General features: G+C 33.3%; 1 protein-coding gene across 1 annotated transcript; it reads left to right on the top strand.

Moving 5' to 3' along the window:
- The first annotated feature begins 12,379 nt into the window (after positions 1–12,379).
- On the top strand, positions 12,380–13,846 carry LOC131059688 (aspartyl protease 25-like). The gene has a single exon (XM_057992711.2). The coding sequence runs from the start codon at positions 12,380–12,382 to the stop codon at positions 13,844–13,846; it is 1,467 nt and encodes a 488-aa protein (XP_057848694.2).
- The last annotated feature ends 3,614 nt before the right edge of the window (positions 13,847–17,460 follow it).

Below are 17,460 nucleotides of genomic sequence, written 5' to 3'. Positions count from 1 at the left end.
TGAGCAATGCTGTACACACACTATCATAAAGTGCCACACCTCTTTGTATCTTGTCATTGATGACTTATTTGATGCAATTATCTTGTACACATAGATTAAGAATATCTTGTGAGACTTGGTACATGGCTCCGGTTGAGACTTAGATTGTACACATTTGCGCATGGCTCTCATGAGACTTTGATGGTACCAGTATTTCTCCAATTTATGAGTATCTAGTTGATGCTCAAAGAAGGTTGTCTCCATGCCTAATCTTCATTTTATTGTAGAGAGTGATTTATCATCATCGACTTGGTATCGGGTTTTCTTACACTTTGACATTATTGGTGCAACATTTGCTCTCTTTCTTCCTAATAGGGAGGTATTTTGGTCAAAATCATTGGACCATCTTTGCAGGATAGTTTACATTGAGGGGGGCTTCATGGTCTCTTCTTCTCTCTTATTCATCATTGAGAGTATTGTGTGCTTTCACCATCTCTCTTTTGGTGGGGAGTTTTTTCCAACATGGTTTTTCTCTTTTTGCCCACTTGATGGGAGATTGCATTTGCATTTGTACATGGCTGCCTAACATGGCCTTGTAGTTAGAACTCATCTTGCATTACTTAGTTGCATTGTATACTTAAGTGCATTCCCCTATGTTCTACTTAACGGGGGGGGGGGGGGTGTTAGTGTAATTAATTACTCATCTTGGGTAAAATTACACTTTACTTAAGTTTACTTAGGTACATGCATAACATTGTAGTTTGCATATGAGACACTAGGGACATGTTCTACATTGGGAGTGTGTATGTAGGAGAATTTCCACCTTTTATGGTGTGATCTTGTTATTACTCTATCATATCCACTTATCGTGGAGTGATAATTCCACCTTCGGTTGGTGATCCACCTCATGTGGAATATTTTATTATTTCTCCTACCTGCCCTTGCATCTCATTGAGCCACATGTGATCATTGTGTGCTCTCTTGTATTCTAGCCTTGCCTTTATAAGAAGGCTCATCTAAATTGTATGTAATAACGATCTTGATGATCCAATTGATCAGTATTTTGCATCATTGATAGGAATATAGTTTATTCTTGTCACATTTTGTTCCCTCTTATTTGTCCTTTCCATTGCCTCTAGATCTTGGCAAATTCTCACAATTATAAACCTGTACTCAGCAAACAAGAAGGGTATTTTCTGAGGTAAGTTATATTTCAGTAATTATTTTCTAAGTGACTCTGTGCCCACTGTATGGACAAGGCTGCTAGTTTTTATATTTAGTAGGAAAACATCCAACAACAGTTGCTAGAAATGTTACCAAAATTTCCCTCACAGTAAATTTTTGGTTGATTATTTTCTCCTAAGAGGTGGTGAATTAAAAGAAGGATGCATTTGCAAATCATTTCCATATTAAATTCACATGCATGAATGAGTTCATAAAGGATTACAGTACTTGATTTATACACATGCATGAAATATGAAAGTGATTTGACAAATCTTTTCTAAAAGAGTAATCTTTATTGAAAATATGTAAATTTGTTCTCACACAAGCAATGAGACTAGTCAATACTTATTCAATTGTAATAAAGAAAAATCTATACATGCATAAGTATATTGGAAAGTAAATGTGCATAGGAAGATAGGGACCAATCATTGCTTGAATGACTGGTAGCCTTATAGGTTGTCTTGTTTTGTGACTTCCTTCAGCTGTTGGTATTTTCCTTAGCTCTGCTCTTGCCCTAGCACCTACATCCAAGTGATAAATAACGTTAGAACTATTAAAGTTATAAGCAATGAAAGGCTTCTAGCATCATATGTACACTATACCCATACATGCATAACTTTAACTCTATAAGCATTCAAAGAGAAAAGAACATCTTAGGTGTGCAAGAAGCCATCAAATCATTATGCGAAACCAAGATAAGCATTTTATAATTTCTAACATGTATATGTTATTGCAGATATAGGTGAACTTTTCATTTTTAGTATATTGGATAAAATGTGGCTCCCGTAAGGGTTGAATCCAGCACACTAGCATAATAAATGTCAAAATAGTCTAATGACAAAGCATAAAGGAAACAGGGAGAAAGCAAATCGTTGTTATTAATTGATCAGGAAATATTAGTTTGTAGGCTTATAAAGTGTCATCGGGATAGTTATCCCAATAAAGGGTCATCGAGATAGTTATCCCGATTCTCAATAAGTTGTCATTAGGACAATTTTCTCTACCGGGTTTGGTAAATGTTGTTTAGCCAACTCATGATGGCTATGTTGATAGAAGTCCAAATGCCTTGTTTGATATGGCCATGTCGATATAATGCAAGCCATAGAATGAATTAAAGTCTTTATGAGTATCTATCAAAGCATCCAAGACCATATTTGTAGTCTCACATTCAGGGGAAGTCCTAGATACACAATGAACAATATAGTTTTTAACAGCGAGAAAACTAGCCCATGGATTTTGATAGGTATCATCATGAAAGACAAGAGGATAGCAAGTTGCAACAAGGTGTTATCATAGTGAGATAGTGAGAAGCCATACATTCATGAAAGTGATATCAACATCCAAAGATAGTAAAGACAGATATTTATGCCAAAGGTTTAAAAGCTTTAAAACAGTGTTCTTGAGATGAAAAGACACTGTTATATCATTCACAATCAAATTTACGAGCAACCACAATGATAGAGAAGGAGTCTGCTATAAAGAAGACCTCATGGCAGCGAACAAAGACAAAGCATACAATTCATATCTATTCCTCAATCATTCAAGAGAACTCATGTCAATGATGCCTTGAAAGAAATCCCAACATGAGAAGGACAATGAAATTCAAAGGTCAATCTCAGTTTGAAGTCAACTAATACTCAAGAAAGAAGAAATGAGCAAGAAGAAGAATGATAGGGTGTCCATACTAAGATATTCAAAGGAATTGTCAACAATGATCTAAAAAAAATAAGTCTTAACTTGATTGGAATCACATAGTAACTTCCATGTGAGTAAAAAACTAATCTAATACAAGAGAGGGCAATAATAAAGTGCATCAATCACTCAAAAACAGTATGCTGGTATAAAATAGTTGGTAAGAACACACAGTCAAAGAGTAGTTTAAGTGTCTCAAGAAAAGTAATACCAATGTTATAACAAATACAGGAAGCGGTATGAACTGTTTCATTTGACTTTTCAAGTCAGTTTATATATACCTTGAGTGCTAAGAGAGTGGCAAGTATCTTATTTCCTATGAAGTTTCCTCCAAAATAGTAAGTTGAAATGAAAAGAACAGTGACATTACTATCCTAATAGTCATATGCATAAGTTGCATCTCATACTTTGAGACACATAGTGAGATCTTTTAGAATACTTAATTTTTACTTGGCTTAGGTTTATTTGTATTTAGTTTAGGATATTCTTTTGGAATTCCTACATGTAATTTGTCCTCTAGTACATGTGTGAGGACAAGTCATTTCTTTTATTTTCCTTTATTAAGGAATACTAGATTTCCTCCTTAAGAGGATGTGGACACATGGAACACACATTTTATGAATGGTGGCATTCATATATTTGTGAGTTACTTTGTAACTCATCTCCTCATCTCTATTGAAGAGATGTCTCCCCTCTCATTTCTTCTTCATGACATTATTGTAAAGAACTTCTTGCTCTCTCTCTCTTTCTCATTTTTGGCATTGCCTCATTCATAATATCACAAGGGGTTTTGCTTTGGTTTTCCCCTTTCAAAAGTTCTTGTGCCTCCTTCTTCACATTTGGGTGATTGCTCCAAGGTTTTCTCTCCTTTCTTTTGGTAACATTTACTTCATCAATAAACTTACTTGGATTTTTTTTTTCTTTCCTTGCTCTTGTATTTCCTTTCATGTTATCAAAGTAGGTTCTAGTCCTTGTTTCAAGTTGAGATTGATGAAGGTTACCATTTTTTGGAGTTCACCTTCTTGGAGGAATTCTTTAGAGGAAAAGAAGTTCTTTCTCTAATATTTTCTACTGTGTAGGTTTTTTATTTCAGATTTTAAAGTATTTTTTTTTCAAACTTGGTAACAATTTTTCCTGCAGGTTTAATCTTTTTAGATTCTAGTTTAAAAAAAAAAAAAGCTTTGGAAGGCTTTTCGCCAAATTTTCTTGTTTCTGGTTTGAATTTGTGGCTTTGGAAGGCTTGCCGCCAAAGTTTCTTCTTTCTAGTTTTTTATTGTGACTAGTTTGGAAGGTTTACCACCAAACTCAGCTTCCTTAATCTATTTGGTTGGCTTGCCTCCAAATTCATATTATCTAACTTGTTTTGGGAGCCTTGCTGCCAAAACGGATTTATTATTAAACTGCCTTCTCTATTTGTTTGCAGGCTTATCTTAAAAATATCTCGATAAGTTTTGTAATCTCGCTTGTAGGATTTGGTTACTAAGAATTTCATATTGTTAAATATCTACCTCCGTGTTTACATCTCTGTGTTCTAACTCCTTTTGTTTGCATTTACGTCAAATTTAAACTAATATTATTGCATTTAATCCATTGTCAACATACATTCAATTCTATATGAATGAATTAGCTGTTTCAATCAAACTTATTTCTGCATATTATCACTAACTTGTGGGGATTTCTTGACTATGTATTCTTCTTTGCCAATTTTTGGTTTGATGTTAGCATAAATGGCCATTTTCATCTTCCATAATGCCTGTGCATATTTCACCTGCATGTAACGTCACTCTTTTTTCTTTATTCCATGCACTCTCCTGCACAGTCTTAAGCTTGCATCGTGGTTTACATCTGAAACGACTCTACTCATCCTTTATTAAGCCTTTGTAAAATTTGTTGCATGATGAAGTCTTAAATTTTATTTCAACGTTTGAATAGGTCGAAGCTTCTCTTCTTTTCAAAGTTTTATAATTTTTAAGTTCTATTTTTTAAGACCATTCTTTATTCATTTTCATGTATAGAAGTAAAGTAATCTATCATTAAAGTTAAGTCTAATTTATTTCACATAGAATAAGTTTAGTTTTTTATAATATAAAGTCTAATTTCTTTTACATTAAGTAAAATTTATTTAAAATTTTAGTTTAATTTAGTTTTTCTAAAAAGTTTATAATAAATAAAGTTTTTTTTAAAAATAAAAAAGTTTCTAATATAAAATTGTTTTATTTTATTATTAAGATTAAAAGTTTTTAAAATAAAGTTTGTTTAAATAAAATTAAGATTATTTTTAAAAATAATAGAAATTTATTTTTAAGGATTTAAAAAATAATTTTATTGATTAATTTTTTTTTTTTATAAATCCAATTTGGTTAATTTTAATCAAGGAAGTAATTTCATTTTTAATCAAAGGGGATATTTTTTAACTAACCATTGTTTATTCACAATTATTTTATTATCATGTCTACTTTAATTCTAGAAATTAAATTAAATACTTCCAATTATCATTCATGGAAAATGCATATCTCGTTTATTTTTCATTTCAAACACCTTCTGGATGTTGCTACTATTAAAGCCTCAGAGCCCGCTTCAACTGCTCCTCAAGCTGACCAAGATAGATGGAAGGCTTGAAATGAGGAAGCACTTGGTTTGAATTCAATGGTTCTTGATTTGTATGCTCTAACTGGAAATTTTACAAAAGCATAGGAAGCTTGGGAAATTTTCAAAACAACTTATGATAGCTGAAATTAATCCCAAAAAATTCAGCTTCAAGATCAACTCGAAGATCTCAGGTATACAGATTTTTAAACCATGGATGAATTCTTATTAAAGTTTGATTCTATTAATAGTCAATTAACTGGTTTAGGAGTTACACTAGCCGATTTACATTTAATTCATCTTATTCTTAAAAAATGTCTTCCTCATCAATTTCAGCAATTTATTATGACCATTCATGTTCAACTTGCTATTCCTATCTTAGCTACTCAATTAACTTATGATATTTTTCGTAATTTATTACGTCAAGAGGAAGCTAAATTAGTTCAGTTTGGTACTATTAAAAGTAGCGAACATGCTTTTATATCTAAAAATCAAAATCATAATAATAATTTTAGATTCAATAATAATAATAATAATCATAATCATAATAACAATCACAAATCTTCTAATTATCAATCTCATTCTAAATCCTATCATTAAAATTCTCATTATAATAATCATAATAATACGTACAATAATCAAAGGAATAATTCTCAAACAAGACCCCATTGCACATATTCTGGGAAAGATGGACGTATTACTAATAATTGTTTTAAGAAACAAAATGGTAAAAAGCCCATAAACCAAAATAATCAAAATAATCAATAACATAAACCTCATTATAAGAAAGGTAATAATAATGGTAATTCATCCCGTCATGCATTTACATGTACTTATAATGTTTCTCAACCACTTGAGTGGATTATTGATTATGGTGCATCTCAACATGTTACATCTCATAAAGAATGTTTTGAATCTTTGCATTCTAATACTTCCAATATTCTTGTTCAACTAGCTAATAATCATAGTTGCAAAGTTGAAGCTATTGGTGATGTAAATGTCCCTAATGGGAAATTACATGATGTTCTTTATGTTCCTGAATTAAAATCAAATTTTCTTTCAGTTCCTAAACTTTGTCAAGATTATAAAATTAACTATTATAGGGGCATGTGTTATATTATTGATCCAAAAACTAATCATGCTATTGCTACTGCTAAAATGGACACTGATAACTTATTCAAGTTCTATGAATTTGCTCCTACAAAGTATTCCTTGCTTACTATTGTTGATTTTACTATATTTCATGAAAGACTTGACCATCTCAATTCTGATTATATTTCATTGATGCAAAAAGAAAATATGATTGATGGATTGCCTGCTATTGTTCCTTCTCAATTTGTTTGCAATGGTTTCATGAGTGGTAAGATGCATAGGGAACCCTTTTCTCATGCTCAACCTTGGAGGGCATATACTAAATTGCATCTAGTTCATAGTGATCTCTTGGGTCCCATGGAAAATCCCTCCATCCAAGTTTCAAGGTAATCTCTTACCTTTGTTGATTATTTTTCAAGGAGAACATGGATATATTTCCTTCATAGTAAGGATCAAGTGCCTGATGTGTTTACTGAATTTCATGTGTTTTTAGAAAGACAATCTAGTTCTAAAATTAAGATTCTTCGTACTGACAATGGAAGAGAATATGTCAATAATGCATTTAATGCTTATTTTAAATCTTTTGGAATTAAACATGAGCTTACAATTCCTTATGTACACCACAACAAAATGGTGTGGTGGAACGGAAGCATAGAACCATTGTTGAAATGGCTAGATGTTTATTGCATGCAAAAAATATGGATTACAAGTTTTGGGTTGAAGCTATGGCTTGTGAAACTTGTTGAATTAATATAACACCTACCAAAGCCTTAAAGGATAAAACTCCTAAAGAATCCTGGTCTAGTACAAAACCCAATTTGCAGAATTTAAGAATTTTGGGTTCCATAGCTTATGTTCACAAACCTAAGGAGAAAAGAAAAAAATTAGATGCTAAATATTCTCCTTTTATTTTTGTTGGTTATGATGAAAATACTAAAGGTTATCAAGTTTAAAATCCTGTTACTAACAAGGTAAAAGTTGCAAGAGATGTTTCTATTGCAGAAAATGTCTTTCATGATTGTTCTAAAGTGGAGGATGATGAACTTCTTCAAAGAAAAGTTATGCTTGTGGAGGACCAACCTCCTTCTCTTAACCGTGCTCCTAATGCATCTCTTTCTATTGCTTCTAGTGATAGTGATGATTATAATAATAACTCTAATCCTCATGACTCTTCTTCTAGTGATGAATCCATTACTTCTAAAAGAAGAACTAAATGGTTTAAATCTTTAATTCAAGATAATGATGAATACTTAGCTAGAATGGATAGAATTCAAGCTAGAAGAGCTAATTATTGTAAGTATGATTTAATGACTACTATTATGAATTCTAATGATCCTATAACATTTGATCAAGCTAGAAATCAACCACATTGGCAAAAAGCAATGATGGTTGAATATGATACTTTAATTTCTAACCAAACTTGGGATTTAGTTCCCTTGCCTCATGGTAAAAATCTTGTTTCTTGAAAGTGGCTTTATAAAACTAAATTGAACGCTAATAATCAAGTTAGTAAATTTAAAGATAGATTAGTTTCTAGAGGTTTTTCTCAAATTGAAGGCTTAGATTATACCAAAACTTTTTCTCATGTTGCTAAAATGCTTACAATTAAAGTTGTTCTTGCTTTAGCTTCTATAATGAATTGGCCTATTCACCAAATGGATGTTAAAAGTTCTTTTCTTAATGGCGATTGACATGAGGAAATTTATATTTCTCAGCCTCCTAGTTTTATTAAAGAACGTAATGCACAGTTAGTTTTTAAATTAAAGAAATCAATTTATGGGTTAAAGCAATCTCCTAGGGAGTGGTATTCAAATATTAATGCATTCTTTCTTGCGCAAGGCTTTATTAGAAGTAAAAATGATCCTAACTTGTATATTAAACATAGTGAAGATGATGTTATCATTATTATCTTGTACGTAGATGATTCGATTATTACTTCAAGTTCCAATACTTTGATTTCTGATATTAAGTTTCAACTTCATCAAAAATTTCAAATGACTGATTTAGGTCTTTAACATTATTTCTTAGGAATGCAAATTTGGCAAACCTCTAAAGGAATTTTCTTATCTCAAAGTAAATATGCTCAAGATCTCATAGATAAATTTAAAATGAATGATGCTAACCATGTTTCAATTCCTATTGAATTAGGCACTAAGTTAATGCTTGATATGCAAACTCCTCTGGTTGATCCTAATTTGTATAGACAATTAGTTGGTAGATTGAATTATTTAATTCTTACTGGGCCAGATATTGCTTAGAGTGTTGGTTTGGTTTCAAGATTCATGTCTAAACCTCAACAAACACACTTTAAAGTTGCTAAAAGAATTTTAAGATATATTAAAGGAACTATTAATGTAGGTTTGTTTTATGATGCAAATAATGATTTTACTTTCAAAGGTTTTACTAATTCCGATCTAGGTGGGGATCCCAATGATGGCAAATCTACTTGTGGTTATTGTTTTTCTATTGGTTCATGAGCAATTTCTTCGAATAGTAAAAATAAAAAATCTACCTCTGTTGGATCCACTGAAGCCGAGTACAAAGGATGCACTAATGCTTGCAAAGAAGCCTTGTGGCTTAGAAGACTACTTATAGATTTGTGTCTACCTCAACACGAACCAACGCCATTGTATTGTGACAACCAAAGTGCCATTGCCTTGGCTAAAAATCTAGTTTTCCATGCAAGGACAAAACACATTGCTCTCCAACACCACTTTATTAGAGAACAAATTGAAGATAAGCAAGATTCACTCCTCTATTGCAAGGGGGAAGACAAAGTTGCAGATATTTTGACCAAGCCACTTTGTAAAGAAAAGTTCCAAATTCACTAGAAAAATCTTGGATTTCAACCCATTGAAGGGTTTGATGTAAACTCCCCAAGTATAGCTTAAGGGGGGGTGTTACAATATTTAATCTATACTCGACTTAGGTTTATTTGTATTTAGTTTACGATATTCCTTTGGAATTCCTACATGTAATTTGTTCTCTAGTACATGTGTGAGGACAAGTCATTTCTTTTATTTTCCTTTATTAGGGAATATTATATTTCCTCCTTAAGAGGATGTGGACACATGGCACACCCATTTTATGAATGGTGGCATTCATAGATTTAGGAGTTACTTTGTAACTCCTCTCCTCATCTCTATTTAAGAGATGTCTCCTTTCTCATTTCTTCTTAATGAAATTATTGTAAAGAGCTTCTTGCTCTCTCTCTCTTTCTCATTTTAGGCATTGCCTCATTCATAATATCACAAGGGGTTTTTCTTTGCTTTTCCCCTTTTCAAAAGTTCTTGTGCCTCCTTCTTCACATTTGGGTGATTGCTCCAAGGTTTTTTGCATTTCTCTTGGTAACATTTACTTCATCAATAAACTTACTTGGATTTTTTTTTTTTCCTTACTCTTGTATTTCCTTTCAAGATCATCAAAGAATACAACTATAAGGCAGAAACAACAATGAAACCAAGTCATGTTAATGATATAAAAGGCTAAGACTGTGTACGTAGCAATAGTCTCATCCAAAGTCACAGTTAACTTTGAAGGCAAATTTGAACCAAATGAAATGAAAGGAAAAGATACATAAGTTCATTTATAGAGATCTCATAAACAGTCAATAGCAGATGAGAATGATGTGCAATTAGCAAGCCTAGTCTGTAAGGGAGAAAAATTGTCCAAGATGAAGGATACTTGACACTCAAGCATAGACAAAGTGTTCACATGAGCTTCAGGTCTTGATCATAAGGAAACCCCATTACCCACAAATAGACCTAAATCTCATAGATAGAGCACATTTGTACATGAGTCTAAATTCAAAGAGCAGCTAAGTCATTTATAAATTTTGTAGGGTATCCTTGAAAAAATCCCAAGATCTTGACGAGTAAGTTCAAATCCAAGTACGATACACAGAACAGTGAGGATTTACAAAAAATGTTGAAGACCATAACAATATAAACACAACCAAAAGCATCAAAAGTATCTATTAGCATGGTGAGATCACATAGAACCATGAAAGGGAAGAATATTCCAATACACAAAGAAGGGGCAAATACATAGATTCAGAAATATTGAAATTTTCCAATTATCATGATTAAAGAAAGAAAGCTCTATATTCTAAAAAGAAAAAGCCAGGCACCAATGTTGATGGTGCGAACCTTAGTCTAGGAGAGGGTTTAAAAATAAAATACAATAAAGAGAAGATCTGGTGTGTGGTTAGCTGACCATGCTTTTCCTTGCAATGAAAAATCTTCAAGTAGCAGCAATGGTACACCTCCCTAGCTCGAACCCTAACCCCATGGCGATATCCTCACTATAGAAACCTTCAACTCCTTTGTAATATCCAATGACAACCATGTGTAGGGTGTCAAACTAGGGTTTTGAAACCCTAGGATGACTAACAATAGAAAGAGAAGAGAATTGAAAGGGGAAAATGAGATGTAGGAGCTTCATCTTAGGGTTTTTGTCTAACCCTAATGGATGACGATAAGTGAAGAATGGCATTTTTGCCATTTAAAAAAAAAATAATAATGTTTGCAAACTAATGGAGCCTATGGGTCTTTTAGAGAGTATCTTTTCCTTAGGCAAAATATGCTCATTCCTCATTTTTATTTGCAAACCTTATGATGTAAATGCCACATCGATCTTTGAAATTGCTCATTTGACATGTGGATGTCTTTGGTCATTTTTTTTTACCTTTGTTTTTCCTTTATAGTCAACTCAAATAAGATGAAGTTTTTATTTTTACATAAGTATTCATTGTACAACAAATAAGTTTAAAGGTATTCTTATGAGCCTTCAACTCATTTTGTTAATTTTAAATGCAAATGAGGACATATAGGGTTTGTTAGAGGTAGTTGCCAACATATGGAGGGTATCTAGGGGGTTTTAGTATATAAATACACACATACATATATACACACATACATAAATACATACACAGATCTCCTCCCTAAAAGATCTCATACATACATACATACACACATACATATATACATACATACATACATACATACATACAAATCTAGGGGTGTGTGTGTATGTATGTATATACATACATACATACATACATACATACATACATATATATATATATATATATATATATATATATATATATATATATATATATATATATATAAACACACATACATATATATATATAATTAAAATTATGTAAAAGATATTAAGGAATATCTTTGTTGATGTATTTATTTCAGTTAAAAAATAAATCTAACTAGAAACATTCTTACTAATACATATAATTAAAATTTCTATACACAATTTATTTTATATATAAAATAAAAAAATCAATTTCAATTTATTTAATTTAATTGAAAAAATTATAATAAAAAAAATATTGAAATATAATTTTGTGATAGCCAAAATTTATATATTTATTAAATTTAAATTTACTTCTAAAACTATTTTAAGGAAATGACTTAATATAATTAGCGATTGACAAATGTTACAATCCCATACAAAACTAAACTCATTTCAATCCCCACCTCTACATTATATATTTGAATTTATCGAATCTGTCTTCAAATATTCAACCTTTACTTATCTTGGAGTTTAGAGATCAAACCTAGCGTAACAACCTGCTAATAATTAATTATTAGCCTCTCCACTTAGATTTAATAGTTGTGAAGAAATCAATATAATTTATGAGCAATGAATGTGTAGATTGTTGCAATATTCTGACGATGTTCCCAAGATGTGACCTTAATGAAAGGTAACTTCCTCTCCTTACATCCTATTTAAACCCGGCAATCTAGACTAGCAACACAACGATGCAAACCCCTAGTTCCAGGCAATGGCGATGAATAAGAAAGCTCGACTGTTTGCACTTTGCCTTTTCCTTTATTGCATTCTTTGCTCTCCCAGCTGCGAATGCAGCTCTTCAGAAGAAAAGTATTACATAATTGAAGTGAATACATTTCTTATTGAAGAGGGGAGGGATTTTAATGCCCCGAGTGGGAGACCAAGCAAGGTAGTGGAACTCCAAGAGCTAGGAAGTGAAGGTGCAGATCTGCTCATTAATCATCTGAACATAGCCTCCAGTTCAAGTTGGAGGGATATGTTGTTGCAAGGGCTGGAAAGGGATAAGTATCTTGCTAATCGCATCTTTTCCCATGTTCCTAACAGTACCAATCTGACATCCTCTCCTTTAGAGACAAATGCCTTCAGTGCTCCTGTGTCGTCCGGGAGTGAAATGCAAGGTCCAGAGTACACTGTAACAGTTTCGATTGGAACACCAGCTCTGGAACAACTCATGGGAATTGATACGCTCAGTTCCTTATCATGGATTCAGTGCAAGCCCTGCAAGGGTTGTACTTCTAATGCGAAGTTCCCCTTATATGTTGCCAATCAATCCTCCTCCTTTAGGTCAGTGCCATGTAAGAACTCAAAATGTCCACCCCTGGGATCAGATCCCAAGGACTTTCAGTCTACTTGTGACAATTGGGGTATGTGCACCTTCACAGACACTAATAGTCTCGCCCAAGGATCCGAGGGAGATTATATCACAGATACCCTGCAGGTGGGTAAAAATGCATTCGAAGAAGTATATATAGGATGCGCCTATAGCTTCACACCATCTAGAAAGTTAGCAACATCCGGGCGTTTGGGGTTGGGCAGGGGTCCCCTTTCCCTAGTTTCCCAGAACGCAGATGGGCAATTCTCCTACTGTCTTCCCAATTACCTCTCTGCTCGTACAACAGGGTCTCTGAATTTAGGGAAGGACTCAATTCCATCCTCTGTGAAAGTCTACACGCCCATGCAAAAAGAGACCAAGTTTGCTTCAAGTGCATACATCTTGGGACTGGAAGGTATCAGCGTGGGAGGGCAACGCTTAAGCGTGAACATGCAGGTTCCTGGTGCTCTGCCCACAATAACCTATATTCACACAGCAGTAATGGCTACCCAGCTGGTGAAACCTGTGTACAATGATTTGAGAGCTTCCTTCGAGGAAAAGATGAAGACATACGCGCCAGCTGTTAAGCCCGCCTCGCCATTTGGAGATTTTCAACCATGCTACCAGTTATCCAACATAACATCAGTGAAAATCCCAATTGTTACTCTTCATTTCAAAGGCAATGCCAACTTCGATGTCCCTGCTGTGGGAACTCTGCTTCAGGTTTCAAGTGATGTGGTGTGCTTCCCTTTTTCACCCTCTCCAAATGACGCTGTGAACATCATTGGGAATGTCCAGCAACAGGGTATTACAGTGGCTTTCGACAATTTAAACAACAAAATTGGCTTTGGCTCTGGTTCTTGTTAGGAAATAAGATTTATACTTATAAATCAAGTTAGGTAACTTAGGTTAGTTAGTTGGTCATAAGTTAGTTTTGTATGAGAAATAATGACTTAATAAAGCTCATATATAAGATGTAATGATTGAACCAAATGAAAATAAATATATCTTTTTAATCTTTATTTACAATGTAATTCTTTTTATTGTTATTGTGTATTGCTGCTTTATGCATTGGTACCAAAGCATTTATAATCCTTTGCTGCGAAAAGATGAGACAAAGGACACAGCAAGATGAAGCGTTTAACAATATCCTGAAAAGTGTTGAAAAGAAACATTGAAGAGATGTTCAGCATACAAAGTGGCAGCATTCTCTATTATAGATAATGATCATTTAAATTACAAAGGTCGATTTGGATTGCTGGCAGTTGAATATTGGCCCTCTTGCCTGAATGCTATCTTTTTGTTGGGCGATACCTTACTACCAGCTTTAATTCTGGTGCATTTGTGACAGCGTGAAAGTTTCCACGGTGAAACCTTTTGTACACGTTTAATTTGGCACGGTGTGATATTTTGCCTAAGTTTCATTTTACTTACCTTCCATTGCGCACTTATACTATTAAAATGCAACATGAGCAGTTAAACTTTTCTCATTCGCAAATGGGTTTAGAAAATTACGATTGAATGAAAGAAGGCAGAGTGAATAAGAAAGCGATTGTTGGACATTAATTGCGAGATACAAAATTAGACATGCGCGCAGGGATAAGGCCAGCAAAATTGTGTGTAGGGATAAGGGAGTGAGAAAATTAAAAAATATTCATTTGTTATTTCTATAGTTTGAGAATGATCTTGGGTTCTAATTTTTTTTTTTTTTTGAGATAACATTTTAATTTTTATATTCAAATATTTTGGAGTAACAATGGTTTTTTGTTTTGGAGATATAAAATTTATATCAAGACTATGTTTTTGAGGTCATTCATGCTGCATTTGATAAAACTTTTTAAGATTTGAGTGATAACTATGGTGGGTAAGGTCTAAGAACAAATTAATTAGAGGTTGGAGGAAATGTGCGGTGGAAGATATCTATCATCCTAAACTAGCTTCTCCTTAAGGGATGATACATTGTATAAGAAGCATCTTTTTATCACTAGTCCTTTCAAGAGAAAGAGGGGGCATGCAGTGGTATATTGGTTCATGGATTGTTGAATCCACAAAATGGGCGAGTTGTTGGTCTATGGATAGTTGGAATCCACAAACTAATTATGGATAGTTGTGTGTTGGATGAGCAACATATTTAGCCAGACATGAGGAGTTTGAGTTGATCCTACTGCAGAGTTGGAGATTCATTTACCTAGACCAAGACGTTTAGGTTGATGCTGATGAAGAGTTGGAGATTCTAGACATTTGCCTAAACGAGGAAGTTTAGGTCAATGCTGCTTTAGTTTTTTCTTGTTAAATTTACTTTATGATGTAAACCTTAGGGGGGATTGTTAGGAAATAAGTTTAACATTTAATAAATCAAGTTAGGTTAGTTAAATGGCTGTGTAGTTCACTTCCATATGCTATGTTTGTATGGGAAATAATGACTTTATAAAACCAATACATTGGATGTAATGATTGAACCAAATGAAAATAATTATATATTTTTAAACTTCATTTACAATGTAATTATTTTTATTGTTATTTTATGTTGTTGCTTTACAGCTATTGCTGAAAATCTACTTATACAATGTAATTCTTCCCATCAACTTTTAACAAAATAATAACATAGATTACTGCTTGATTACACATCAATTTAAGAGTCAGGAAATTAGTTATAATGATCATTTTATTACATGACGAAAAATTTCGAAGCAAGAGAATACATTTAAACAGGGATTTTGAGAATGCATGACAGGATTTTCAGCATAAATATACACCACAACAACCATATATTGTTTAACACAAAACATTCACTTCGATTATAAAATGCATAGTTTCAACATTTTTCATAAATAATTTTTTAATGTATATGATTATAAGCCTTTAGTAGTTAAGTTTTCTTGAATGGCATGAAGGTGGGCTCATCGGCTGGCAGACAGATTCTATAAAGTTTTCGAAAATTAATATGAAATTGTACCATATAAAGTTTTAAGACAATTAATGTTATGGATGAATTAAAGTGTATGGCAGAGGCAATGGAAGTGATTTTAAATTGTGAACAGGAGAAAACTTTGTCCGGAATTATTTTGATTCCCATGCAAATTGAAATCCTAGTTGGGAATGTATATAGAACTTTAAATAATTAAATAATAGAGCCTATCAAAAATGGGGTCGCTATTCAGAAATTAAATAGAGTTTTAAAAAATTTCACAAAAAGAAATTAATAGTATTAAGTCTTATTAACCTTAATGCCTTATATGCTGATCTCCTATAAACTCTAATGCCCTTGTAGAATGTCTATTGGTGCAATTATTCAAAGAAGTCGGAAGATAATGAAGCATCTTAGCTCCAATATTAACAGTGAAGAAATCTCAACGAAAATAATATTCATTTTGTGAAGGACTATTGTACTAAAACTCTACGTAATGGCCTTTTTTCACGTTAAGCGAACGCTACGTCGCCTCTACTTTTCACGGCCGTTTCTGAGCATGGTTATTCTCCCGATATTTCACAGGGAAAGGATAAGATTGTTTTATAATTATCCCTTTTTTTTCTGTCTCTCCACAAACATCCTCCACTTTCAATTAAAAAATTATCTTTTCTAGCTGGTTTACGTAGAAGCCTCTCTCTCTCTCTCTATATATATATATATCTTTTTTCTTTCTAAGTTGATGTCTGTATCGGCTTTATTCTTCTGAATATTTGTGCGATCTTTCATTTATTGCGTTTGTGCCAACCCCTCGGCTCTTAATGGAGCCTGAATCAAATGGTGCATTCATTGTACCGTCCCAACCCAACCCTAATTTGGTTAACCTTAGCAATTCACGGCTGCGAGCATCATACAGAGACACTGTTTCCAATGCTACTCAGGCGATTCCCGAACAAGCGAAGTTCTTGGCATCCCAAGGAGATGGAGAAGGGCTTCCAATAGGTAATTATCCTTCCTCTGACTTCGACTCCATCCTCATCTCACCTAATGACTCTATGTTGCATGAAATTGCCTTAGAAAAGAATAGATTAAAGGACACTGCTATCTTTTTTGCTTCCATTGATGTTGATAAATGCCCTCCAAGGAAGTTCATGGATGATTGGTTTCACAATTACTAGAATCTTAAGTTAAGGCTTCAAATTTCCTTTTGTCAACAAATCTAGAAAGGTTTATTTGTTATCATCTTTGATACCCATGTAATGCAGATTGAAGCTTTAAAAAAACAACATTGGGCTATTGGTAGGATCTCTTTCTGAGCCCTTCGCTGGACTCTTCACGCTATCACAGATGAAGTTTTGGCTCTCTCTTGCCCTAGGTGGGCTCTGGTTAAAAATATCCCTCCCTTTTTATGGCGCTTTATCCCTTGAATGCTCAAACGTCTAGGTAAGGTAATTCAGATGGATGAATCATCCAGACTTGTCTCAAATTTGGACACTAGGATTCTTATCTCCCTTAAACCAGGTGTTGACATCCCAAAAACCCTCAACCTCTCCATAGAAGGGGAATTATATTC

Source organism: Cryptomeria japonica, chromosome 7 (genome assembly GCF_030272615.1).
Source record: "Cryptomeria japonica chromosome 7, Sugi_1.0, whole genome shotgun sequence".
Classification (NCBI taxonomy): Eukaryota; Viridiplantae; Streptophyta; class Pinopsida; order Cupressales; family Cupressaceae; genus Cryptomeria; species Cryptomeria japonica.
This window is presented reverse-complemented; position numbering and strand designations above follow the sequence as displayed.

Coding starts and splice junctions, on each gene's coding strand:
- LOC131059688 (XM_057992711.2), top strand. CDS start 12,380: ATGGCGATGAATAAGAAAGCTCGACTGTTTGCACTTTGCCTTTTCCTT.